Source organism: Lepisosteus oculatus, chromosome 14, assembly GCF_040954835.1.
Source record: "Lepisosteus oculatus isolate fLepOcu1 chromosome 14, fLepOcu1.hap2, whole genome shotgun sequence".
NCBI classification, from domain to species: domain Eukaryota; kingdom Metazoa; phylum Chordata; class Actinopteri; order Semionotiformes; family Lepisosteidae; genus Lepisosteus; species Lepisosteus oculatus.
Window position 1 is genome coordinate 37,560,668 of NC_090709.1, and position 25,536 is coordinate 37,586,203.

Consider the following 25,536-nt stretch of genomic DNA (forward strand, 5'->3'; position numbering starts at 1 on the left):
GTTGTAGTGGAAGGCATAGTTGTAGTGGGAGGCTCGGTTGTTGTAGTGGGGGGCTCTGTTGATGTAGTGGGAGGTTTAGTTGTAGTGGGAGGCTCGGTTCTTGTAGTGGTAGGCATAGTTGTAGTGGGAGGCTCGGTAGTTGTAGTGGGAGGTGTAGTTGTAGTGGGAGGCTCGGTTGTTGTAGTGGGAGGTGTGGTTGTAGTGGGAGGTGTTGTTGTTGTGGTGAGAGGCTCTGTAGTTGTAGTGGGAGGCTCTGTTGTTGTAGTGGGTGGCTTTGTTGTAGTGGGAGGCTCGGTTGTTGTAGTGGGAGTAGTGGTTGTAGTGGGAAGTGTGGTTGTTGTAGTGGGAGGCTTGGTTGTTGTAGTGAGAGGCTCGGTTGATGTAGTGGGAGTTGTGGTTGTAGTGGGAGGCTCGGTTGTTGTAGTGGGAGGCTCGGTTGTTGTAGTTGGAGGTGTGGTTGTAGTGGGAGGTGTAGTTGTTGTGGTGGGAGGCTCTGTAGTTGTAGTGGGAAGCTCGGTTGTTGTAGTGGGAGGTGTGGTTGTTGTAGTGGGAGGTTTGGTTGTTGTAGGGGGAGGCTCGGTTGTTGTAGTGGGAGGTGTAGTTGTAGTGGGAGGCTCGGTTGTTGTAGTGGGATGCTCGGTTGTTGTAGTGGGCGGTGTGTTTGTTGTAGTGGGCGGTGTGGTTGTTGTAGGGGGAGGCTCGGTTGTTGTAGTGGGAGGTGTAGTTGTAGTGGGAGGCTCGGTTGTTGTAGTGGGAGGTGTAGTTGTAGTGGGAGGTTCGGTTGTTGTATCGGGAGGTGTAGTTGTAGTGGGAGGCTCGGTTGTTGTAGTGGGATGCTCGGTTGTTGTAGTGGGCGGTGTGGTTGTTGTAGTGGGCGGTGTGGTTGTTGTAGGGGGAGGCTCGGTTGTTGTAGTGGGAGGTGTAGTTGTAGTGGGAGGCTCGGTTGTTGTAGTGGGAGGTGTAGTTGTAGTGGGAGGCTCGGTTGTTGTAGTAGGAGCAGTGGTTGTAGTGGGAGGGTCTGTTGTAGTGGGAGGTGTGGTTGTTGTAGTGGGAGGCTCGGTTGTTTTAGTGGGAGTAGTGGTTGTAGTGGAAAGTGTGGTTGGTGTAGTAGGAGGCTCGGTTGTTGTAGTGGAAGGTGTAGTTGTAGTGGGAGTTGTGGTTGTAGTGGGAAGCTCGGTTGTTGTAGTGGGAGGTGTGCTTGTTGTAGTGGGAGGTGTGGTTGTTGTAGTTGGAGGCTCGGTTATTGTAGTGGGAGGCTCGGTTGTTGTAGTGGGGGGCTCGGTTGATGTAGTGGGAGGTTTAGTTGTAGTGGGAGGCTCGGTTGTTGTACTGGTAGGCATAGTTGTAGTGGGAGGCTCGGTTGTTGTAGTGGGAGGTGTAGTTGTTGTAGTGGGAGGCTCGGTTGTTGTAGTGGGAGGTGTTGTTGTTGTGGTGAGAGGCTCTGTAGTTGTAGTGGGAGGCTCTGTTGTTGTAGTGGGTGGCTTTGTTGTAGTGGGAGGCTCGGTTGTTGTAGTGAGAGGCTCGGTTGATGTAGTGGGAGTTGTGGTTGTAGTGGGAGGCTCGGTTGTTGTAGTGGGAGGCTCGGTTGTTGTTGTGGGAGGTTTGGTTGTAGTGGGAGGTGTTGTTGTTGTGCTGGGAGGCTCTGTAGTTGTAGTGGGAAGCTCGGTTGTTGTAGTGGGAGGTGTGGTTGTTGTAGTGGGAGGCTCGGTTGTTGTAGTGGGAGGTGTGGTTGTAGTGGGAGGTGTAGTTGTTGTGGTGGGAGGCTCTGTAATTGTAGTGGGAGGCTCGGTTGTTGTAGCGGGAGGTGTAGTTGTAGTGGGAGGCTCGGTTGTTGTAGTGGGAGTAGTAGTTGTAGTGGGAAGTGTGGTTGTTGTAGTGCTAGGCTCAGTTGTTGTTGTGGGATGCTCGGTTGTTGTAGTGGGAGGCTCGGTTATTGTAGTGGGAGGCTCGGTTGTTGTAGTGGGGGGCTCGGTTGATGTAGTGGGAGGTTTAGTTGTAGTGGGAGGCTCGGTTGTTGTACTGGTAGGCATAGTTGTAGTGGGAGGCTCGGTTGTTGTAGTGGGAGGTGTAGTTGTTGTAGTGGGAGGCTCGGTTGTTGTAGTGGGAGGTGTTGTTGTTGTGGTGAGAGGCTCTGTAGTTGTAGTGGGAGGCTCTGTTGTTGTAGTGGGTGGCTTTGTTGTAGTGGGAGGCTCGGTTGTTGTAGTGGGAGTAGTGGTTGTAGTGGGAAGTGTGGTTGTTGTAGTGGGAGGCTCGGTTGTTGTAGTGAGAGGCTCGGTTGATGTAGTGGGAGTTGTGGTTGTAGTGGGAGGCTCGGTTGTTGTAGTGGGAGGCTCGGTTGTTGTAGTGAGAGGTGTGGTTGTAGTGGGAGGCTCGGTTGATGTAGTGGGAGGCTCGGATGGTGTAGTGGGAGTTGTGGTTGTTGTAGTGGGAGGCTCGGTTGTTGTAGTGGGAGGCTCGGTTGTTGTAGTGCGAGGCTCGGTTGTTGTAGTGGGAGGCTTTGTTGTAGTAGTGGGAGGTGTTGTTGTAGTGGGAGGCTCTGGTGTTGTAGTGGGAGGTGTGGTTGTAGTGGGAGGCTCTGTTGTTGTAGTGGGAGGTGTGGTTGTAGTGGGAGGCTCGGTTGTTGTAGTGGGAGGCTCGGTTGTTGTAGTGGGAGGTGTGGTTGTAGTGGGAGGCTCGGTTGTTGTAGTGGGAGGCTCTGTTGTTGTAGTGGGAGGTGTGGTTGTAGTGGGAGGCTCTGTTGTTGTAGTGGGAGGTGTAGTTCTAGTGGGAGGCTCAGTTGTTGTAGTGGGAGGTGTAGTTGTAGTGGGAGGATCGGTTGTTGTAGTGGGAGGCGTGGTTGTTGTAGTGGGAGGCTCGGTTGTTGTAGTGGTAGGCTCGGTTGTTGTAGTGGGAGGTGTGGTTGTAGGGGGAGATGTAGTTGTAGAGGGAGGCTCGGTTGTATTGGGAGGCTTAGTGGTTGTAGTGGGAGGCTCGGTTGTTGTAGTGGGAGGAGTGGTTGTTGTAGTGGGATGTGTGGTAGTCGGAGGCTTGCTTGTTGTAGTGGGAGGTGTGGTAGTGGGAGGCTCGCTTGTTGTAGTGGGAGGTGTAGTAGAAGTGGGTGGTTCAGTTGTTGTAGTGGGAGGCTCGGTTGTTGTAGTGGGTGGCTCGGTTGTTGTAGTGGGAGGTGTGGTTGTAGTGGGAGGCTCGGTTGTTGTAGTGGGTGGCTCGGTTGTTGTAGTGGGAGGTGTGGTTGTAGTGGGAGGCTCGGTTGTTGTAGTGGGTGGCTCGGTTGTTGTAGTGGGCGGTGTGGTTGTAGTGGGAGGCTCGGTTGTTGTAGTGGGAGGTGTGGTTGTTGTAGTGGGAGGTGTGGTAGTGGGAGGCTCGCTTGTTGTCGTGGGAGGTGTGGTTGATGTAGTGGGAGGCTCACTTGTTGTAGTGGGAGGTGTGGTTGTTTTAGTGGGAGTTTCGGTTGTTGTAGTGGGAGCTTCGGTTGTTGTAGTGGGAGGCTCGGTTGTTGTAGTGGGAGGTGTGGTAGTGGGAGGCTCGGTTGTTGTAGTGGGAGGCGCGGTTGTTGAAGTGAGAGGAGTAGTAGTAGTAGTGGGAGGCTTAGTGGTTGTAGTGGGAGGTGTAGTTGTAGTGGGAGGCTCGGTTGTTGTAGTGGGATGTGTGGTTGTAGTGGGAGGCTCGGTTGTTGTAGTGGGAGGTGTTGTTGTAGTGGGAGGTGTGGTTGTAGTGGGAGGCTCTGTTGTTGTAGTGGGAGGTGTAGTTGTAGTGGGAGGCTCGGTTGTTGTAGTGGGAGGTGTGGTTGTTGTAGTGAGAGGCTCGGTTGTTGTAGTGGGAGGTGTGGTTTTAGTGGGAGGCTCGGTTGATGTAGTGGGAGGCTCGGATGGTGTAGTGGGAGGTGTCGTTGTTGTAGTGGGAGGCTCGGTTGTTGTAGTGCGAGGCTCGGTTGTTGTAGTGTGAGGCTCTGTTGTTGTAGTGGGAGGTGTTGTTGTAGTGGGAGGCTCTGTTGTTGTAGTGGGAGGCTCTGTTGTTGTAGTGGGAGGTGTAGTTGTAGTGGGAGGCTCGGTTGTTGTAGTGGGAGGCTCGGTTGTTGTAGTGCGAGGCTCGGTTGTTGTAGTGTGAGGCTCTGTTGTTGTAGTGGGAGGTGTTGTTGTAGTGGGAGGCTCTGTTGTTGTAGTGGGAGGTGTGGTTGTAGTGGGAGGCTCTGTTGTTGTAGTGGGAGGTGTAGTTGTAGTGGGAGGTGTGGTTGTAGTGGGAGGCTCTGTTGTTGTAGTGGGAGGTGTGGTTGTAGTGGGAGGCTCGGTTGTTGTAGTGGGAGGCTCGGTTGTTGTAGTGGGAGGTGTGGTTGTAGTGGGAGGCTCGGTTGTTGTAGTGGGAGGCTCTGTTGTTGTAGTGGGAGGTGTGGTTGTAGTGGGAGGCTCTGTTGTTGTAGTGGGAGGTGTAGTTGTAGTGGGAGGCTCGGTTGTTGTAGTGGGAGGTGTAGTTGTAGTGGGAGGATCGGTTGTTGTAGTGGGAGGTGTGGTTGTTATAGTGGGAGGCTCGGTTGTTGTAGTGGGAGGCTCGGTTTTTGTAGTGGGAGGTGTGGTTGTAGGGGGAGATGTAGTTGTAGAGGGAGGCTCGGTTGTATTGGGAGGCTTAGTGGTTGTAGTGGGAGGCTCGGTTGTTGTAGTGGGAGGCTCGGTTGTTGTAGTGGGAGGTGTGGTTGTAGTGGGAGGCTCGGTTGTTGTAGTGGGAGGAGTGGTTGTTGTAGTGGGATGTGTGGTAGTGGGAGGCTTGCTTGTTGTAGTGGGAGGTGTGGTAGTGGGAGGCTCGCTTGTAGTAGTGGGAGGTAAAGTTGTAGTGGGAGGCTCGGTTGTTGTAGTGGGTGGCTCGGTTGTTGTATTGGGAGGTGTGGTTGTAGTGGGAGGCTCGGTTGTTGTAGTGGGAGGCTCGGATGGTGTAGTGGGAGGCTCGGTTGTTGTAGTGCGAGGCTCGGTTGTTGTAGTGGGAGGCTCTGTTGTTGTAGTGGGAGGCTCTGTTGTTGTAGTGGGAGGTGTGGTTGTAGTGGGAGGCTCTGTTGTTGTAGTGGGAGGTGTGGTTGTAGGGGGAGATTTAGTTGTAGAGGGAGGCTCGGTTGTATTGGGAGGCTTAGTGGTTGTAGTGGGAGGCTCGCTTGTTGTAGTGGGAGGTGTGTTTGATGTAGTGGGTGGCTCGGTTGTTGTAGTGGGAGGAGTAGTAGTAGCGGGAGGCTCAGTTGTTGTAGTGGGAGGTGTGGTTGATGTAGTGGGTGGCTCGGTTGTTGTAGTGGGAGGAGTAGTAGTAGCGGGAGGCTCAGTTGTTGTAGTGGGAGGCTCGCTTGTTGTAGTGGGAGGTATGGTTGTTTTAGTGGGAGGTTCGGTTGTTGTAGTGGGAGCTTCGGTTGTTGTAGTGGGAGGCTCGGTTGTTGTAGTGGGAGGTGTGGTTGTAGTGGGAGGCTCCGTTGTTATAGTGGGTGGTGTGGTTGTAGTGGGAGGTGTGGTTGTTGTAGTGGGAAGCTCGGTTGTTGTAGTGGGAGGCTCATATGTTGTAGTGGGAGGTGTAGTTGTAGTGGGAGGGTCGGTTGTTGTACTGGGAGGTGTGGTTGATGTAGTGGGAGGCTCGGTTGTTGTAGTGGGAGGTGTGGTTGTAGTGGGAGTCTGGGTTGTTGTAGTGGGAGTAGTGGTTGTAGTGGGAGGCTCAGTTGTTGTAGTGGGAGGTGTGGTTGTAGTGGGAGGCTCGGTTGTTGTAGTGGGAGGCTCGGATGTTGAAGGGGGAGGCTCGGTTGTGGTAGTTAGAGCTGTTGTTGTAATGGGAGGCTTGGTTGTTCTAGTGGGTGGTGTGGTTGTAGTGGGAGGCTCGGTTGTTGTAGTGGGAGGTGTGGTTGTTATAGTGAGAAGCTCGGTTGTTGTAGTGGGATGTGTGGTTGTTGTAGTGGGAGGCTCGGTTGTTGTAGCGGGAGGTGTGGTTGTAGTGGGAGGCTCGGTTGTTGTAGCGGGAGGTGTGGTTGTAGTGGGAGGCTTGGTTGTTGTGGTGGGAGGCTCAGTTGTTGTAGTGGGAGGCTCGGTTGTTGTAGTGGGAGGCTCTGTTGTTGTAGTGGGAGGTGTGGTTGTAGTGGGAGGCTCGGTTGTTGTAGTGGGAGGTGTGGTTGTAGTGGGAGGCTCGGTTGTTGTAGTGGGAGGCTTGGTTGTAGTGGGAAGTGTGGTTGTAGTGGGAGACTCAGATGTTGTAGTGGGAGGTGAAGTTGTAGTGGGAGGCTCGGTTGATGTAGTGGGAGGTGTGGTTGTAGTGGGAGGCTCGGTTGCTGTAGTGAGTGGTGTGGTTGTAGTGGGAGGCTCGGTTGTTGTAGTGGGTGGTGTGGTTGTAGTGGGAGGCTCGGTTGTTGTAGTGGGAGGCTCGGGAGGCTCGGTTGTTGTAGTGGGAGGTGTGGTTGTTGTAGTGGGAGGCTCGGTTGTTGTAGTGTGAGGCTCGGTTGTTGTAGTGGGAGGTGTGGTTGTTGTAGTGGGAGGCTCAGTAGTTGTAGTTAGAGGTGTGGTTGTAGTGGGAGTATCGGTTGATGTAGTGGGAGGTGAGGTTGTAGTGGGTGGTGTGGTTGTTGTAGTGGCAGGCTCGGTTGTTGTAGTGGGACGTGAAGTTGTAGTGGGAGGCTCAGTGGTTGTAGTGGGAGGTGTGGTTGTAGTGGGAGATGTTGATGTAGTGGGAGGCTCGGTTGTTGTAGTGAGAGGCTCGGTTGTTGTAGTGGGAGGCTCGGTTGTTGTAGTGGGAGGTGTGGTTGTTGTAGTGGGAGGCTCGGTTGAAGTGGGAGGCTCGGTTGTTGTAATGGGAGGCTCAGTTGTTGTAGTGGGAGGTGTGGTTGTTATAGTGGGAGGTGTGGTTGTTGTAGTGGGAGGCTCGGTTGAAGTGGGAGGCTCGGTTGTTGTAATGGGAGGCTCAGTTGTTGTAGTGGGAGGCTCGGTTGTTGTAGTGGGAGGTGTGGTTGTTGTAGTGGGAGGCTCGGTTGAAGTGGGAGGCTCGGTTGTTGTAATGGGAGGCTCAGTTGTTGTAGTGGGAGGCTCGGTTGTTGTAGTGGGAGGTGTGGTTGTTGTAGTGGGAGGCTCGGTTGAAGTGGGAGGCTCGGTTGTTGTAATGGGAGGCTCAGTTGTTGTAGTGGGAGGTGTGGTTGTTATAGTGGGAGGCTCGGTTGTTGTAGTGGGAGGCTCTGTTGTTGTAGTGGGAGGTGTGGTTGTAGTGGGAGCCTCGGTTGTTGTAGTGGGAGGCTCTGTTGTTGAAGTGGGAGGTGTAGTTGTAGTGGGAGGCTCGGTTGAAGTGGGAGGCTCGGTTGTTGTAATGGGAGGCTCAGTTGTTGTAGTGGGAGGTGTGGTTGTTATAGTGGGAGGCTTGGTTGTTGTAGTGGGAGGCTCTGTTGTTGTAGTGGGAGGTGTGGTTGTAGTGGGAGGCTCGGTTGTTGTAGTGGGAGGATCGGTTGTTGTAGTGGGAGGTGTGGTTGTAGTGGGAGGTGTACTTGATGTGGTAGGCTCAGTTGTTGTAGTGGGAGGCTCGGTTGTTGTAGTAGGAGGCTCAGTTGTTGTAGTGGGAGGTTTAGTTGTAGTGGGAGGCTCAGTTGTTGTAGTGGGAGGTGTTTTTGTTGTAGTGGGAGGCTCGGTTGTTGTAGTGGAAGGCATAGTTGTAGTGGGAGGCTCGGTTGTTGTAGTGGGGGGCTCTGTTGATGTAGTGGGAGGTTTAGTTGTAGTGGGAGGCTCGGTTCTTGTAGTGGTAGGCATAGTTGTAGTGGGAGGCTCGGTAGTTGTAGTGGGAGGTGTAGTTGTAGTGGGAGGCTCGGTTGTTGTAGTGGGAGGTGTGGTTGTAGTGGGAGGTGTTGTTGTTGTGGTGAGAGGCTCTGTAGTTGTAGTGGGAGGCTCTGTTGTTGTAGTGGGTGGCTTTGTTGTAGTGGGAGGCTCGGTTGTTGTAGTGGGAGTAGTGGTTGTAGTGGGAAGTGTGGTTGTTGTAGTGGGAGGCTTGGTTGTTGTAGTGAGAGGCTCGGTTGATGTAGTGGGAGTTGTGGTTGTAGTGGGAGGCTCGGTTGTTGTAGTGGGAGGCTCGGTTGTTGTAGTTGGAGGTGTGGTTGTAGTGGGAGGTGTAGTTGTTGTGGTGGGAGGCTCTGTAGTTGTAGTGGGAAGCTCGGTTGTTGTAGTGGGAGGTGTGGTTGTTGTAGTGGGAGGTTTGGTTGTTGTAGGGGGAGGCTCGGTTGTTGTAGTGGGAGGTGTAGTTGTAGTGGGAGGCTCGGTTGTTGTAGTGGGATGCTCGGTTGTTGTAGTGGGCGGTGTGTTTGTTGTAGTGGGCGGTGTGGTTGTTGTAGGGGGAGGCTCGGTTGTTGTAGTGGGAGGTGTAGTTGTAGTGGGAGGCTCGGTTGTTGTAGTGGGAGGTGTAGTTGTAGTGGGAGGTTCGGTTGTTGTATCGGAAGGTGTAGTTGTAGTGGGAGGCTCGGTTGTTGTAGTGGGATGCTCGGTTGTTGTAGTGGGCGGTGTGGTTGTTGTAGTGGGCGGTGTGGTTGTTGTAGGGGGAGGCTCGGTTGTTGTAGTGGGAGGTGTAGTTGTAGTGGGAGGCTCGGTTGTTGTAGTGGGAGGTGTAGTTGTAGTGGGAGGCTCGGTTGTTGTAGTAGGAGCAGTGGTTGTAGTGGGAGGGTCTGTTGTAGTGGGAGGTGTGGTTGTTGTAGTGGGAGGCTCGGTTGTTTTAGTGGGAGTAGTGGTTGTAGTGGAAAGTGTGGTTGGTGTAGTAGGAGGCTCGGTTGTTGTAGTGGAAGGTGTAGTTGTAGTGGGAGTTGTGGTTGTAGTGGGAAGCTCGGTTGTTGTAGTGGGAGGTGTGCTTGTTGTAGTGGGAGGTGTGGTTGTTGTAGTTGGAGGCTCGGTTATTGTAGTGGGAGGCTCGGTTGTTGTAGTGGGGGGCTCGGTTGATGTAGTGGGAGGTTTAGTTGTAGTGGGAGGCTCGGTTGTTGTACTGGTAGGCATAGTTGTAGTGGGAGGCTCGGTTGTTGTAGTGGGAGGTGTAGTTGTTGTAGTGGGAGGCTCGGTTGTTGTAGTGGGAGGTGTTGTTGTTGTGGTGAGAGGCTCTGTAGTTGTAGTGGGAGGCTCTGTTGTTGTAGTGGGTGGCTTTGTTGTAGTGGGAGGCTCGGTTGTTGTAGTGAGAGGCTCGGTTGATGTAGTGGGAGTTGTGGTTGTAGTGGGAGGCTCGGTTGTTGTAGTGGGAGGCTCGGTTGTTGTTGTGGGAGGTTTGGTTGTAGTGGGAGGTGTTGTTGTTGTGCTGGGAGGCTCTGTAGTTGTAGTGGGAAGCTCGGTTGTTGTAGTGGGAGGTGTGGTTGTTGTAGTGGGAGGCTCGGTTGTTGTAGTGGGAGGTGTGGTTGTAGTGGGAGGTGTAGTTGTTGTGGTGGGAGGCTCTGTAATTGTAGTGGGAGGCTCGGTTGTTGTAGCGGGAGGTGTAGTTGTAGTGGGAGGCTCGGTTGTTGTAGTGGGAGTAGTAGTTGTAGTGGGAAGTGTGGTTGTTGTAGTGCTAGGCTCAGTTGTTGTTGTGGGATGCTCGGTTGTTGTAGTGGGAGGCTCGGTTATTGTAGTGGGAGGCTCGGTTGTTGTAGTGGGGGGCTCGGTTGATGTAGTGGGAGGTTTAGTTGTAGTGGGAGGCTCGGTTGTTGTAGTGGGAGGTGTAGTTGTTGTAGTGGGAGGCTCGGTTGTTGTAGTGGGAGGTGTTGTTGTTGTGGTGAGAGGCTCTGTAGTTGTAGTGGGAGGCTCTGTTGTTGTAGTGGGTGGCTTTGTTGTAGTGGGAGGCTCGGTTGTTGTAGTGGGAGTAGTGGTTGTAGTGGGAAGTGTGGTTGTTGTAGTGGGAGGCTCGGTTGTTGTAGTGAGAGGCTCGGTTGATGTAGTGGGAGTTGTGGTTGTAGTGGGAGGCTCGGTTGTTGTAGTGGGAGGCTCGGTTGTTGTTGTGGGAGGTTTGGTTGTAGTGGGAGGTGTTGTTGTTGTGCTGGGAGGCTCTGTAGTTGTAGTGGGAAGCTCGGTTGTTGTAGTGGGAGGTGTGGTTGTTGTAGTGGGAGGCTCGGTTGTTGTAGTGGGAGGTGTGGTTTTAGTGGGAGGTGTAGTTGTTGTGGTGGGAGGCTCTGTAATTGTAGTGGGAGGCTCGGTTGTTGTAGCGGGAGGTGTAGTTGTAGTGGGAGGCTCGGTTGTTGTAGTGGGAGTAGTAGTTGTAGTGGGAAGTGTGGTTGTTGTAGTGCTAGGCTCAGTTGTTGTTGTGGGATGCTCGGTTGTTGTAGTGGGAGGTGTGGTTGTTGTAGTGGGAGTTGTGGTTGTAGTGGGAGGCTCGGTTGTTGTAGTGGGAGGTGTAGTTGTAGTGGGAGGCTCGGTTGAAGTGGGAGGCTCGGTTGTTGTAATGGGAGGCTCAGTTGTTGTAGTGGGAGGTGTGGTTGTTATAGTGGGAGGCTCGGTTGTTGTAGTGGGAGGCTCTGTTGTTGTAGTGGGAGGTGTGGTTGTAGTGGGAGGCTCGGTTGTTGTAGTGGGAGGCTCTGTTGTTGAAGTGGGAGGTGTAGTTGTAGTGGGAGTCTCGGTTGAAGTGGGAGGCTCAGTTGTTGTAGTGGGAGGTGTGGTTGTTATAGTGGGAGGCTCGGTTGTTGTAGTGGGAGGCTCTGTTGTTGTAGTGGGAGGTGTGGTTGTAGTGGGAGGCTCGGTTGTTGTAGTGGGAGGATCGGTTGTTGTAGTGGGAGGTGTGGTTGTAGTGGGAGGTGTATTTGATGTGGTAGGCTCAGTTGTTGTAGTGGTAGGCATAGTTGTTGTAGTGGGAGGCTCGGTTGTTGTAGTAGGAGGCTCAGTTGTTGTAGTGGGAGGTTTAGTTGTAGTGGGAGGCTCAGTTGTTGTAGTGGGAGGTGTTTTTGTTGTAGTGGGAGGCTCGGTTGTTGTAGTGGAAGGCATAGTTGTAGTGGTAGGCATAGTTGTAGTGGGAGGCTCGGTAGTTGTAGTGGGAGGTGTAGTTGTAGTGGGAGGTTCGGTTGTTGTAGTGGGAGGTGTGGTTGTAGTGGGAGGTGTTGTTGTTGTGGTGAGAGGCTCTGTAGTTGTAGTGGGAGGCTCTGTTGTTGTAGTGGGTGGCTTTGTTGTAGTGGGAGGCTCGGTTGTTGTAGTGGGAGTAGTGGTTGTAGTGGGAAGTGTGGTTGTTGTAGTGGGAGGCTCGGTTGTTGTAGTGAGAGGCTCGGTTGATGTAGTGGGAGTTGTGGTTGTAGTGGGAGGCTCGGTTGTTGTAGTGGGAGGCTCGGTTGTTGTAGTGGGAGGTGTGGTTGTAGTGGGAGGTGTAGTTGTTGTGGTGGGAGGCTCTGTAGTTGTAGTGGGAAGCTCGGTTGTTGTAGTGGGAGGTGTGGTTGTTGTAGTGGGAGGTTTGGTTGTTGTAGGGGGAGGCTCGGTTGTTGTAGTGGGTTGCTCGGTTGTTGTAGTGGGCGGTGTGGTTGTTGTAGTGGGCGGTGTGGTTGTTGTAGGGGGAGGCTCGGTTGTTGTAGTGGGAGGTGTAGTTGTAGTGGGAGGCTCGGTTGTTGTAGTGGGAGGTGTAGTTGTAGTGGGAGGTTCGGTTGTTGTAGCGGGAGGTGTAGTTGTAGTGGGAGGCTCGGTTGTTGTAGTGGGATGCTCGGTTGTTGTAGTGGGCGGTGTGGTTGTTGTAGTGGGCGGTGTGGTTGTTGTAGGGGGAGGCTCGGTTGTTGTAGTGGGAGGTGTAGTTGTAGTGGGAGGCTCGGTTGTTGTAGTGGGAGGTGTAGTTGTAGTGGGAGGCTCGGTTGTTGTAGTAGGAGCAGTGGTTGTAGTGGGAGGGTCTGTTGTAGTGGGAGGTGTGGTTGTTGTAGTGGGAGGCTCGGTTGTTTTAGTGGGAGTAGTGGTTGTAGTGGAAAGTGTGGTTGGTGTAGTAGGAGGCTCGGTTGTTGTAGTGGAAGGTGTAGTTGTAGTGGGAGTTGTGGTTGTAGTGGGAAGCTCGGTTGTTGTAGTGGGAGGTGTGGTTGTTGTAGTGGGAGGTGTGGTTGTTGTAGTGGGAGGTGTGGTTGTTGTAGTTGGAGGCTCGGTTATTGTAGTGGGAGGCTCGGTTGTTGTAGTGGGGGGCTCGGTTGATGTAGTGGGAGGTTTAGTTGTAGTGGGAGGCTCGGTTGTTGTACTGGTAGGCATAGTTGTAGTGGGAGGCTCGGTTGTTGTAGTGGGAGGTGTAGTTGTTGTAGTGGGAGGTGTTGTTGTTGTGGTGAGAGGCTCTGTAGTTGTAGTGGGAGGCTCTGTTGTTGTAGTGGGTGGCTTTGTTGTAGTGGGAGGCTCGGTTGTTGTAGTGGGAGTAGTGGTTGTAGTGGGAAGTGTGGTTGTTGTAGTGGGAGGCTCGGTTGTTGTAGTGAGAGGCTCGGTTGATGTAGTGGGAGTTGTGGTTGTAGTGGGAGGCTCGGTTGTTGTAGTGGGAGGCTCGGTTGTTGTTGTGGGAGGTTTGGTTGTAGTGGGAGGTGTTGTTGTTGTGCTGGGAGGCTCTGTAGTTGTAGTGGGAAGCTCGGTTGTTGTAGTGGGAGGTGTGGTTGTTGTAGTGGGAGGCTCGGTTGTTGTAGTGGGAGGTGTGGTTGTAGTGGGAGGTGTAGTTGTTGTGGTGGGAAGCTCTGTAATTGTAGTGGGAGGCTCGGTTGTTGTAGCGGGAGGTGTAGTTGTAGTGGGAAGTGTGGTTGTTGTTGTGGGAGGCTCAGTTGTTGTTGTGGGATGCTCGGTTGTTGTAGTGGGCGGTGTGGTTGTTGTAGTGGGCGGTGTGGTTGTTGTAGGGGGAGGCTCGGTTGTTGTAGTGGGAGGTGTAGTTGTAGTGGGAGGCTCGGTTGTTGTAGTGGGAGGTGTAGTTGTAGTGGGAGGCTCGGTTGTTGTAGTAGGAGCAGTGGTTGTAGTGGGAGGGTCTGTTGTAGTGGGAGGTGTGGTTGTTGTAGTGGGAGGCTCGGTTGTTTTAGTGGGAGTAGTGGTTGTAGTGGAAAGTGTGGTTGGTGTAGTAGGAGGCTCGGTTGTTGTAGTGGGAGGTGTAGTTGTTGTAGTGGGAGGTGTGGTTGTTGTAGTTGGAGGCTCGGTTATTGTAGTGGGAGGCTCGGTTGTTGTAGTGGGAGGCTCGGTTGATGTAGTGGGAGGTGTAGTTGTAGTGGGAGGCTCAGGTGTTGTAGTGGGAGGTGTGGTTGTTGTAGTGGGAGGTGTGGTTGTTGTAGTGGTAGGCATAGTTGTAGTGGGAGGCTCGGTTGTTGTAGTGGGAGGTGTAGTTGTTGTAGTGGGAGGCTCGGTTGTTGTAGTGGGAGGTGTGGTTGTAGTGGGAGGTGTTGTTGTTGTGGTGAGAGGCTCTGTAGTTGTAGTGGGAGGCTCTGTTGTTGTAGTGGGTGGCTTTGTTGTAGTGGGAGGCTCGGTTGTTGTAGTGGGAGTAGTGGTTGTAGTGGGAAGTGTGGTTGTTGTAGTGGGAGGCTCGGTTGTTGTAGTGAGAGGCTCGGTTGATGTAGTGGGAGTTGTGGTTGTAGTGGGAGGCTCGGTTGTTGTAGTGGGAGGCTCGGTTGTTGTAGTGGGAGATGTGGTTGTAGTGGGAGGTGTAGTTGTTGTGGTGGGAGGCTCTGTAGTTGTAGTGGGAAGCTCGGTTGTTGTAGTGGGAGGTGTGGTTGTTGTAGTGGGAGGCTCGGTTGTTGTAGTGGGAGGTGTGGTTGTAGTGGGAGGTGTAGTTGTTGTGGTGGGAGGCTCTGTAGTTGTAGTGGGAGGCTCGGTTGTTGTAGCGGGAGGTGTAGTTGTAGTGGGAGGCTCGGTTGTTGTAGTGGGCGGTGTGGTTGTTGTAGGGGGAGGCTCGGTTGTTGTAGTGGGAGGTGTAGTTGTAGTGGGAGGCTCGGTTGTTGTAGTGGGAGGTGTAGTTGTAGTGGGAGGCTCGGTTGTTGTAGTAGGAGCAGTGGTTGTAGTGGGAGGGTCTGTTGTAGTGGGAGGTGTGGTTGTTGTAGTGGGAGGCTCGGTTGTTTTAGTGGGAGTAGTGGTTGTAGTGGAAAGTGTGGTTGGTGTAGTAGGAGGCTCGGTTGTTGTAGTGGAAGGTGTAGTTGTAGTGGGAGTTGTGGTTGTAGTGGGAAGCTCGGTTGTTGTAGTGGGAGGTGTGGTTGTTGTAGTGGGAGGTGTGGTTGTTGTAGTTGGAGGCTCGGTTATTGTAGTGGGAGGCTCGGTTGTTGTAGTGGGGGGCTCGGTTGATGTAGTGGGAGGCTCGGTTGTTGTAGTGGGAGGCTCGGTTGTTGTACTGGTAGGCATAGTTGTAGTGGGAGGCTCGGTTGTTGTAGTGGGAGGTGTGGTTGTTGTAGTTGGAGGCTCGGTTATTGTAGTGGGAGGCTCGGTTGTTGTAGTGGGAGGCTCGGTTGTTGTACTGGTAGGCATAGTTGTAGTGGGAGGCTCGGTTGTTGTAGTGGGAGGTGTAGTTGTTGTAGTGGGAGGTGTTGTTGTTGTGGTGAGAGGCTCTGTAGTTGTAGTGGGAGGCTCTGTTGTTGTAGTGGGTGGCTTTGTTGTAGTGGGAGGCTCGGTTGTTGTAGTGGGAGTAGTGGTTGTAGTGGGAAGTGTGGTTGTTGTAGTGGGAGGCTCGGTTGTTGTAGTGAGAGGCTCGGTTGATGTAGTGGGAGTTGTGGTTGTAGTGGGAGGCTCGGTTGTTGTAGTGGGAGGTGTAGTTGTAGTGGGAGGCTCGGTTGTTGTAGTAGGAGCAGTGGTTGTAGTGGGAGGGTCTGTTGTAGTGGGAGGTGTGGTTGTTGTAGTGGGAGGCTCGGTTGTTTTCGTGGGAGTAGTGGTTGTAGTGGAAAGTGTGGTTGGTGTAGTAGGAGGCTCGGTTGTTGTAGTGGGAGGTGTAGTTGTTGTAGTGGGAGGTGTGGTTGTTGTAGTTGGAGGCTCGGTTATTGTAGTGGGAGGCTCGGTTGTTGTAGTGGGAGGCTCGGTTGATGTAGTGGGAGGTGTAGTTGCAGTGGGAGGCTCGGTTGTTGTAGTAGGAGGCTCAGTTGTTGTAGTGGGAGGTTTAGTTGTAGTGGGAGGCTCAGGTGTTGTAGTGGGAGGTGTGGTTGTTGTAGTGGGAGGTGTGGTTGTTGTAGTTGGAGGCTCGGTTATTGTAGTGGGAGGCTCGGTTGTTGTAGTGGGGGGCTCGGTTGATGTAGTGGGAGGTTTAGTTGTAGTGGGAGGTTCGGTTGTTGTAGTGGTAGGCATAGTTGTAGTGGGAGGCTCGGTTGTTGTAGTGGGAGGTGTAGTTGTTGTAGTGGGAGGCTCGGTTGTTGTAGTGGGAGGTGTGGTTGTAGTGGGAGGTGTTGTTGTTGTGGTGAGAGGCTCTGTAGTTGTAGTGGGAGGCTCTGTTGTTGTAGTGGGTGGCTTTGTTGTAGTGGGAGGCTCGGTTGTTGTAGTGGGAGTAGTGGTTGTAGTGGGAAGTGTGGTTGTTGTAGTGGGAGGCTCGGTTGTTGTAGTGAGAGGCTCGGTTGATGTAGTGGGAGTTGTGGTTGTAGTGGGAGGCTCGGTTGTTGTAGTGGGAGGCTCGGTTGTTGTAGTGAGAGATGTGGTTGTAGTGGGAGGTTTAGTTGTTGTGGTGGGAGGCTCTGTAGTTGTAGTGGGAAGCTCGGTTGTTGTAGTGGGAGGTGTGGTTGTTGTAGTGGGAGGCTCGGTTGTTGTAGTGGGAGGTGTGGTTGTAGTGGGAGGTGTAGTTGTTGTGGTGGGAGGCTCTGTAGTTGTAGTGGGAGGCTCGGTTGTTGTAGCGGGAGGTGTAGTTGTAGTGGGAGGCTCGGTTGTTGTAGTGGGAGTAGTGGTTGTAGTGGGAAGTGTGGTTGTTGTAGTGGGAGGCTCAGTTGTTGTTGTGGGATGCTCGGTTGTTGTAGTGCGCGGTGTGGTTGTTGTAGTGGGCGGTGTGGTTGTTGTAGGGGGAGGCTCGGTTGTTGTAGTGGGAGGTGTAGTTGTTGTGGTGGGAGGCTCTGTAGTTGTAGTGGGAAGCTCGGTTGTTGTAGTGGGAGGTGTGGTTGTTGTAGTGGGAGGTTTGGTTGTTGTAGGGGGAGGCTCGGTTGTTGTAGTGGGAGGTGTAGTTGTAGTGGGAGGTTCGGTTGTTGTAGCGGAAGGTGTAGTTGTAGTGGGAGGCTCGGTTGTTGTAGTGGGATGCTCGGTTGTTGTAGTGGGCGGTGTGGTTGTTGTAGGGGGAGGCTCGGTTGTTGTAGTGGGAGGTGTAGTTGTAGTGGGAGGCTCGGTTGTTGTAGTGGGAGGTGTAGTTGTAGTGGGAGGCTCGGTTGTTGTAGTAGGAGCAGTGGTTTTAGTGGGAGGGTCTGTTGTAGTGGGAGGTGTGGTTGTTGTAGTGGGAGGCTCGGTTGTTTTAGTGGGAGTAGTGGTTGTAGTGGAAAGTGTGGTTGGTGTAGTAGGAGGCTCGGTTGTTGTAGTGGAAGGTGTAGTTGTAGTGGGAGTTGTGGTTGTAGTGGGAAGCTCGGTTGTTGTAGTGGGAGGTGTGGTTGTTGTAGTGGGAGGTGTGGTTGTTGTAGTTGGAGGCTCGGTTATTGTAGTGGGAGGCTCGGTTGTTGTAGTGGGGGGCTCGGTTGATGTAGTGGGAGGTTTAGTTGTAGTGGGAGGCTCGGTTGTTGTACTGGTAGGCATAGTTGTAGTGGGAGGCTCGGTTGTTGTAGTGGGAGGTGTAGTTGTTGTAGTGGGAGGTGTTGTTGTTGTGGTGAGAGGCTCTGTAGTTGTAGTGGGAGGCTCTGTTGTTGTAGTGGGTGGCTTTGTTGTAGTGGGAGGCTCGGTTGTTGTAGTGGGAGTAGTGGTTGTAGTGGGAAGTGTGGTTGTTGTAGTGGGAGGCTCGGTTGTTGTAGTGAGAGGCTCGGTTGATGTAGTGGGAGTTGTGGTTGTAGTGGGAGGCTCGGTTGTTGTAGTGGGAGGCTCGGTTGTTGTTGTGGGAGGTTTGGTTGTAGTGGGAGGTGTTGTTGTTGTGCTGGGAGGCTCTGTAGTTGTAGTGGGAAGCTCGGTTGTTGTAGTGGGAGGTGTGGTTGTTGTAGTGGGAGGCTCGGTTGTTGTAGTGGGAGGTGTGGTTGTAGTGGGAGGTGTAGTTGTTGTGGTGGGAGGCTCTGTAATTGTAGTGGGAGGCTCGGTTGTTGTAGCGGGAGGTGTAGTTGTAGTGGGAGGCTCGGTTGTTGTAGTGGGAGTAGTAGTTGTAGTGGGAAGTGTGGTTGTTGTAGTGGGAGGCTCAGTTGTTGTTGTGGGATGCTCGGTTGTTGTAGTGGGCGGTGTGGTTGTTGTAGTGGGCGGTGTGGTTGTTGTAGGGGGAGGCTCGGATCTTGTAGTGGGAGGTGTAGTTGTAGTGGGAGGCTCGGTTGTTGTAGTGGGAGGTGTGGTTGTTGTAGTTGGAGGCTCGGTTATTGTAGTGGGAGGCTCGGTTGGTGTAGTGGGAGGCTCGGTTGATGTAGTGGGAGGTGTAGTTGCAGTGGGAGGCTCGGTTGTTGTAGTAGGAGGCTCAGTTGTTGTAGTGGGAGGTTTAGTTGTAGTGGGAGGCTCAGTTGTTGTAGTGGGAGGTGTGGTTGTTGTAGTGGGAGGTGTGGTTGTTGTAGTTGGAGGCTCGGTTATTGTAGTGGGAGGCTCGGTTGTTGTAGTGGGGGGCTCGGTTGATGTAGTGGGAGGTTTAGTTGTAGTGGGAGGTTCGGTTGTTGTAGTGGTAGGCATAGTTGTAGTGGGAGGCTCGGTTGTTGTAGTGGGAGGTGTAGTTGTTGTAGTGGGAGGCTCGGTTGTTGTAGTGGGAGGTGTGGTTGTAGTGGGAGGTGTTGTTGTTGTGGTGAGAGGCTCTGTAGTTGTAGTGGGAGGCTCTGTTGTTGTAGTGGGTGGCTTTGTTGTAGTGGGAGGCTCGGTTGTTGTAGTGGGAGTAGTGGTTGTAGTGGGAAGTGTGGTTGTTGTAGTGGGAGGCTCGGTTGTTGTAGTGAGAGGCTCGGTTGATGTAGTGGGAGTTGTGGTTGTAGTGGGAGGCTCGGTTGTTGTAGTGGGAGGCTCGGTTGTTGTAGTGGGAGGTGTGGTTGTAGTGGGAGGTGTAGTTGTTGTGGTGGGAGGCTCTGTAGTTGTAGTGGGAAGCTCGGTTGTTGTAGTGGGAGGTGTGGTTGTTGTAGTGGGAGGCTCGGTTGTTGTAGTGGGAGGTGTGGTTGTAGTGGGAGGTGTAGTTGTTGTGGTGGGAGGCTCTGTAGTTGTAGTGGGAGGCTCGGTTGTTGTATCGGGAGGTGTAGTTGTAGTGGGAGGCTCGGTTGTTGTAGTGGGAGTAGTGGTTGTAGTGGGAAGTGTGGTTGTTGTAGTGGGAGGCTCAGTTGTTGTTGTGGGATGCTCGGTTGTTGTAGTGGGCGGTGTGGTTGTTGTAGTGGGCGGTGTGGTTGTTGTAGGGGGAGGCTCGGTTGTTGTAGTGGGAGGTGTAGTTGTAGTGGGAGGCTCGGTTGTTGTAGTGGGAGGTGTAGTTGTAGTGGGAGGCTCGGTTGTTGTAGTGAGAGGCTCGGTTGATGTAGTGGGAGTTGTGGTTGTAGTGGGAGGCTCGGTTGATGTAGTGGGAGTTGTGGTTGTAGTGGGAGGCTCGGTTGTTGTAGTGGGAGGCTCGGTTGTTGTAGTGGGAGATGTGGTTGTTGTAGTGGGAGGTTTGGTTGTTGTAGGGGGAGGCTCGGTTGTTGTAGTGGGAGGTGTAGTTGTAGTGGGAGGTTCGGTTGTTGTAGCGGAAGGTGTAGTTGTAGTGGGAGGCTCGGTTGTTGTAGTGGGATGCTCGGTTGTTGTAGTGGGCGGTGTGGTTGTTGTAGGGGGAGGCTCGGTTGTTGTAGTGGGAGGTGTAGTTGTAGTGTGAGGCTCGGTTGTTGTAGTGGGAGGTGTAGTTGTAGTGGGAGGCTCGGTTGTTGTAGTAGGAGCAGTGGTTGTAGTGGGAGGGTCTGTTGTAGTGGGAGGTGTGGTTGTTGTAGTGGGAGGCTCGGTTGTTTTAGTGGGAGTAGTGGTTGTAGTGGAAAGTGTGGTTGGTGTAGTAGGAGGCTCGGTTGTTTTAGTGGAAGGTGTAGTTGTAGTGGGAGTTGTGGTTGTAGTGGGAAGCTCGGTTGTTGTAGTGGGAGGTGTGGTTGTTGTAGTGGGAGGTGTGGTTGTTGTAGTTGGAGGCTCGGTTATTGTAGTGGGAGGCTCGGTTGTTGTAGTGGGGGGCTCGGTTGATGTAGTGGTAGGTTTAGTTGTAGTGGGAGGCTCGGTTGTTGTACTGGTAGGCATAGTTGTAGTGGGAGGCTCGGTTGTTGTAGTGGGAGGTGTAGTTGTTGTAGTGGGAGGTGTTGTTGTTGTGGTGAGAGGCTCTGTAGTTGTAGTTGGAGGCTCTGTTGTTGTAGTGGGTGGCTTTGTTGTAGTGGGAGGCTCGGTTGTTGTAGTGGGAGTAGTGGTTGTAGTGGGAAGTGTGGTTGTTGTAGTGGGAGGCTCGGTTGTTGTAGTGAGAGGCTCGGTTGATGTAGTGGGAGTTGTGGTTGTAGTGGGAGGCTCGGTTGTTGTAGTGGGAGGCTCGGTTGTTGTTGTGGGAGGTTTGGTTGTAGTGGGAGGTGTTGTTGTTGTGCTGGGAGGCTCTGTAGTTGTAGTGGGAAGCTCGGTTGTTGTAGTGGGAGGTGTGGTTGTTGTAGTGGGAGGCTCGGTTGTTGTAGTGGGAGGTGTGGTTGTAGTGGGAGGTGTAGTTGTTGTGGTGGGAGGCTCTGTAATTGTAGTGGGAGGCTCGGTTGTTGTAGCGGGAGGTGTAGTTGTAGTGGGAGGCTCAGTTGTTTTAGTGGGAGTAGTGGTTGTAGTGGAAAGTGTGGTTGGTGTAGTAGGAGGCTCGGTTGTTGTAGTGGGAGGTGTAGTTGTAGTGGGAGTTGTGGTTGTAGTGGGAAGCTCGGTTGTTGTAGTGGGAGGTGTGGTTGTTGTAGTGGGCGGTGTGGTTGTTGTAGGGGGAGGCTCGGATCTTGTAGTGGGAGGTGTAGTTGTAGTGGGAGGCTCGGTTGTTGTAGTGGGAGGTGTAGTTGTAGTGGGAGGCTCGGTTGTTGTAGTAGGAGCAGTGGTTGTAGTGGGAGGGTCTGTTGTAGTGGGAGGTGTGGTTGTTGTAGTGGGAGGCTCGGTTGTTTTAGTGGGAGTAGTGGTTGTAGTGGAAAGTGTGGTTGGTGTAGTAGGAGGCTCGGTTGTTGTAGTGGGAGGTGTAGTTGTAGTGGGAGTTGTGGTTGTAGTGGGAAGCTCGGTTGTTGTAGTGGGAGGTGTGGTTGTTGTAGTGGGAGGTGTGGTTGTTGTAGTTGGAGGCTCGGTTATTGTAGTGGGAGGCTCGGTTGGTGTAGTGGGAGGCTCGGTTGATGTAGTGGGAGGTGTAGTTGCAGTGGGAGGCTCGGTTGTTTTAGTAGGAGGCTCAGTTGTTGTAGTGGGAGGTTTAGTTGTAGTGGGAGGCTCAGTTGTTGTAGTGGGAGGTGTGGTTGTTGTAGTGGGAGGTGTGGTTGTTGTAGTTGGAGGCTCGGTTATTGTAGTGGGAGGCTCGGTTGTTGTAGTGGGGGGCTCGGTTGATGTAGTGGGAGGTTTAGTTGTAGTGGGAGGTTCGGTTGTTGTAGTGGTAGGCATAGTTGTAGTGGGAGGCTCGGTTGTTGTAGTGGGAGGTGTAGTTGTTGTAGTGGGAGGCTCGGTTGTTGTAGTGGGAGGTGTGGTTGTAGTGGGAGGTGTTGTTGTTGTGGTGAGAGGCTCTGTAGTTGTAGTGGGAGGCTCTGTTGTTGTAGTGGGTGGCTTTGTTGTAGTGGGAGGCTCGGTTGTTGTAGTGGGAGTAGTGGTTGTAGTGGGAAGTGTGGTTGTTGTAGTGGGAGGCTCGGTTGTTGTAGTGAGAGGCTCGGTTGATGTAGTGGGAGTTGTGGTTGTAGTGGGAGGCTCGGTTTTTGTAGTGGGAGGCTCGGTTGTTGTAGTGGGAGGTGTGGTTGTAGTGGGAGGTGTAGTTGTTGTGGTGGGAGGCTCTGTAGTTGTAGTGGGAAGCTCGGTTGTTGTAGTGGGAGGTGTGGTTGTTGTAGTGGGAGGCTCGGTTGTTGTAGTGGGAGGTGTGGTTGTAGTGGGAGGTGTAGTTGTTGTGGTGGGAGGCTCTGTAGTTGTAGTGGGAGGCTCGGTTGTTGTATCGGGAGGTGTAGTTGTAGTGGGAGGCTCGGTTGTTGTAGTGGGAGTAGTGGTTGTAGTGGGAAGTGTGGTTGTTGTAGTGGGAGGCTCAGTTGTTGTTGTGGGATGCTCGGTTGTTGTAGTGGGCGGTGTGGTTGTTGTAGTGGGCGGTGTGGTTGTTGTAGGGGGAGGCTCGGTTGTTGTAGTGGGAGGTGTAGTTGTAGTGGGAGGCTCGGTTGTTGTAGTGGGAGGTGTAGTTGTAGTGGGAGGCTCGGTTGTTGTAGTAGGAGGTGTGGTTGTAGTGGGAGGGTCTGTTGTAGTGGGAGGTGTGGTTGTTGTAGTGGGAGGCTCGGTTGTTTTAGTGGGAGTAGTGGTTGTAGTGGAAAGTGTGGTTGGTGTAGTAGGAGGCTCGGTTGTTGTAGTGGGAGGTGTAGTTGTAGTGGGAGTTGTGGTTGTAGTGGGAAGCTCGGTTTTTGTAGTGGGAGGTGTGGTTGTTGTAGTGGGAGGCTCAGTTGTTGTTGTGGGATACTCGGTTGTTGTAGTGGGCGGTGTGGTTGTTGTAGGGGGAGGATCGGTTGTTGTAGTGGGAGGTGTAGATGTAGTGGGAGGCTCGGTTGTTGTAGTGGGAGGTGTAGTTGTAGTGGGAGGCTTGGTTGTTGTATTGGGAGGTGTGGTTGTTGTAGTGGGAGGCTCGGTTGTTGTAGTGGGAGGTGTGGTTGTTATAGTTGGAGTCTCGGTTGTTGTAGTGGGAGGCTCGGTTGATGTAGTGGGAGATGTAGTTGTAGTGGGAGGCTCGGTTGTTGTAGTAGGAGGCTCAGTTGTTGTAGTGGGAGGTTTAGTTGTAGTGGGAGGTGTGGTTGTTGTAGTGGGAGGTGTGGTTGTTGTAGTGGGAGGTTCAGTTGTTGTATTTGGAGGCTCGGTTGTTGTAGTGGGAGGCTCGGTTGTTGTAGTGGGAGGTGTAGTTGTTGTAGTGGGAGGCTCAGTTGTTGTAGTGGGAGGTATGGTTGTTGTAGTGGGAGGCTCGGTTGTAGTGGGAGGCTCGGTTGATGTAGTGGGAGGTGTAGTTGTAGTGGGAGGTGTGGTTATTGTAGTGGGAGGCTCAGTTGTTGTAGTGGGAGGCTCAGTTGTTGTAGTGGGAGGTGTGGTTGTTGTAGTGGGAGGCTCGGTTGTTGTAGTGGGATGTGTGGTTGTTGTAGTGGGAGGTGTGGTTGTGGGGGGAGGTGTGCTTGTTGTAGTGGGAGGCTCAGTTGTAATGGGAGGTATTGTAGTTGGAGGCTCAGTTGTTGTAGTGGGTGGTGTGGTTGTAGTGGGAGGTGTAGTTGTTGTGGGAGGCTCGGTTGTTGTATTGGGAGGTGTCGTTGTAGTGGGAGGTGTAGTTGTTGTGTTAGGCTCAGTTGTTACTGAGGTTTCATTTTGTGCCACAGTTGCTGCTGAGGTCGTGTCTTCAGTTTTTGCCACAGCTGTTGCTATGGGAGAAGAGATAGTGAGGTTTAACTTCATCCTAACACATGACATAGTCGTCTCTGCAGGCTCTTTGGTTGTTACATTCATGTGAAGGGTTTGCCGATGTAAAAATATTTATTCTGTTTTCGCAAGCAATAATTTCTGAGCATGAGTACCAACACCCAGTATTGCTCGTACTCGTCTTAGGACAGGGTTACTGGTAACGATTACTGATTACTTGAATACTTGTCAGCTCGACGCAGTGCTGTTTCTCTGAGTGAGATACTCACTGGCCAGCAGGAGAATCAGGACAGGTCCCACCATCGTCCCCATCGTCCCCATGGTGACGACCTGGAGGAGTTCGAAATGCAATATCGGTCACGCTCAGTCATCTCTGTTACAAGATACTATTGTATTACCGACCGATTTGTCTATTATAAATAATTATCATATTACACTTCACTCAGGCTCAGCTCTCTTAGAAATGTACTGTAGTTCAGACTCATTCATCTCCTTAAAGTCTTATTATGTAGTAATTAGACTCATTTCTGTTATGAACACATTGTTCCATAGTTCAGACAGAGTCATCTCCATTATAAATATGTTTTGTATGCGTCAGATATTCTCATTTGTGTAAGGGATGCATTTTTAGATAGTTCAAGCAGAGTAGGCTCTGTTAGTTTGTTTCAGATAGACTCATCTCTGTTCTAAATACATTGGTACACAGTTCAGGCACAGTCATCTCTGTCATAAATATTTTATTACACAGTTCAGACAGAGTCGTGTCTGTTTTAAATATATTGTTATGTGCTTCAAACAGATTGTCTCTGTTATAAATATGTTATATATAATATTTTGTGATATTAACATAGTTCAGACAGATTTATCTCTGTTATATATGCTGTATTATTATTCAGATGTTACCACACTCTTCTAAACTCTACTGCACTACACTACTCATCATGAGGAGTTAACCACAATCTGTTATAAAAATATTATTCTACAATTCCGACAGACTCTTCTCTGTTATGAATATATTATCCTATCGTTCAGCTTACTCTCTATTATAGTATTAATAGTATGATATTCTACTATATAATACACTGTTGGAAATTACGGTATACAATACAACAATATGGTAAACTATAATATAATCTGAATTATTATACTATAATCTATGTATTATACTGCAGCAAACTACAGTATACTGTCCTGTACCACACTGCGGTAAACTACAGTATACCGTGCTGGAGCACACTGCAGTAAACTACAATATACCGTACTGTATCACGCTGCAGTAAACTACAGTATACTGTACTGTATCACACTGCAGTAAACTACAGTATACTGTACTGGAGCACACTGCAGTAAACTACAGTATACTGTACTGGAGCACACTGCAGTAAACTACAGTATACTGTGCTGGAGCACACTGCAGTAAATGACAGTATACTGTGCTGTTTCACCCTGAGCAGACACAGAGAGTGTGGGGTCTCTGTCCTCCTGTGTCTCTCTCTCTCAGCTCCCAGCTGGGAGTTCACAGGTCTGGACTCACCTGGGGCAGCAGGAGTCCTGCGAGTTCTGGTCTGGTCCGGTCCAGCTGGAGATGTCCTGTTATTCCAGAGGGCTGATCCACCTGCACTGTCTCACCTGTGATCTGTCTCTGTCAGGTCCTGCGTCTCCCGGCTCTTATAACCTGGGTACGGACCGGACCGATGGCTCTCACATTCCAAACTAAACACTCGTGCAGCGAGCTGTAGGCATCACCCCCAAACCCCCTGACGCTCTCTGAAAAGCCCCGCCCTTTCCTGCGATATCCTCGCATCGCGCGGACCTCAAATGGGGCAGAAAAGAGGAGGTATGTGGTTCGGCCACAAATCAGCAGTGCTCTGGAATCCACATCGAATTCCTACACAGATACAGGTTTAACAGGAAGAATCGGGGAGAGTCTGAAGAGTCAATATCAATTCTCAGCACTTAACCACAGCCACACATGATAACTGTACCTCCTTACACCTGTACACACACACTGCTGTACCTCCTTACACATGTTCACACACACACTACTGTACCTCCTTACACCTGTACACACACACTACTGTATCCCAATACAGTCTGTAATTGTGGGGTGTCTCTGTCTGCGTCTGTGTAATTGTGGGGTGTGTGTGTCTGTGTCTGTGTAGTTGTGGGGTGTGTGTGTGTCGGTGTCTGTGTCTGTGTAGGTGTTGGGTGTGTCTGTGTAGTTGTGTGTGTGTGTTGTGTTCCGGAGGCTGGGGACCAGTGTCAGTGTGTGTGTGTTGTGTCCCGGAGGCTTGGGACCAGTGTCAGTGTGTGTGTGTGGTGTGTCCCGGAGGCTGGGGACCAGTGTCAGGGTGTGTGTGTGTTGTGTCCCGGAGGCTGGGGACAAGTGTCAGTGTGTGTGTGTTGTGTCCCGGAGGCTGGGGACCAGTGTCTGGGTGTGTGTGTGTTGTGTCCCGGAGGCTGGGGACCAGTGTCAGTGTGTGTGTGTTGTGTCCCGGAGGCTGGGGACCAGTGTGAGTGTGTGTGTGTTGTGTCCCGGAGGCTGGGGACCAGTGTCAGTGTGTGTGTGTTGTGTCCCGGAGGCTGGGGACCAGTGTCAGGGTGTGTGTGTGTTGTGTCCCGGAGGCTGGGGACCAGTGTAAGTGTGTTTGTGTGTTGTGTCCCGGAGGCTTGGGACCAGTGTCAGTGTGTGTGTGTGTTGTGTCCCGGAGGCTGGGGACCAGTGTCAGGGTGTGTGTGTGTTGTGTCCCGGAGGCTGGGGACCAGTGTCAGTGTGTGTGTGTGTGTTGTGTCCCGGAGGCTGGGGACCAGTGTCAGTGTGTGTGTGTGTGTTGTGTCCCGGAGGCTGGGGACCAGTGTCAGTGTGTGTGTGTGTTGTGTCCCGGAGGCTGGGGACCAGTGTCAGTGTGTGTGTGTGTTGTGTCCCGGAGGCTGGGGACCAGTGTCAGGGTGTGTGTGTGTTGTGTTCCGGAGGCTGGGGACCTGTGTCAGTTTGTGTGTGTGTTGTGTCCCGGAGGCTGGGGACCAGTGTCAGGGTGTG

The 25,536-nt window shown here is 52.3% G+C and overlaps 2 protein-coding genes across 2 annotated transcripts; both read right to left on the minus strand.

Moving 5' to 3' along the window:
• Positions 1–75: 75 nt before the first annotated feature.
• On the minus strand, positions 76–3,152 carry LOC138242605 (mucin-2-like; the record flags this gene model as incomplete). The annotated part of the gene is made up of 4 exons (XM_069198147.1): positions 76–253; positions 817–1,397; positions 1,522–1,765; positions 1,885–3,152. Coding segments are annotated over 4 exons (2,271 nt in total), but the record flags the coding sequence as incomplete, so codon positions are not given.
• Positions 3,153–7,695: 4,543 nt separating this feature from the next.
• Positions 7,696–22,817, minus strand: LOC138242606 (mucin-2-like). The gene is made up of 9 exons (XM_069198148.1): positions 22,766–22,817; positions 21,562–21,824; positions 17,931–21,380; positions 14,333–17,336; positions 13,572–14,092; positions 13,084–13,337; positions 12,529–13,014; positions 8,437–12,114; positions 7,696–7,873 (listed from the first exon to the last, which is right to left on the minus strand). Exons 1-9 carry the CDS (start codon positions 22,815–22,817, stop codon positions 7,696–7,698), a joined length of 11,886 nt encoding a protein of 3,961 aa, XP_069054249.1.
• Positions 22,818–25,536: the final 2,719 nt, after the last annotated feature.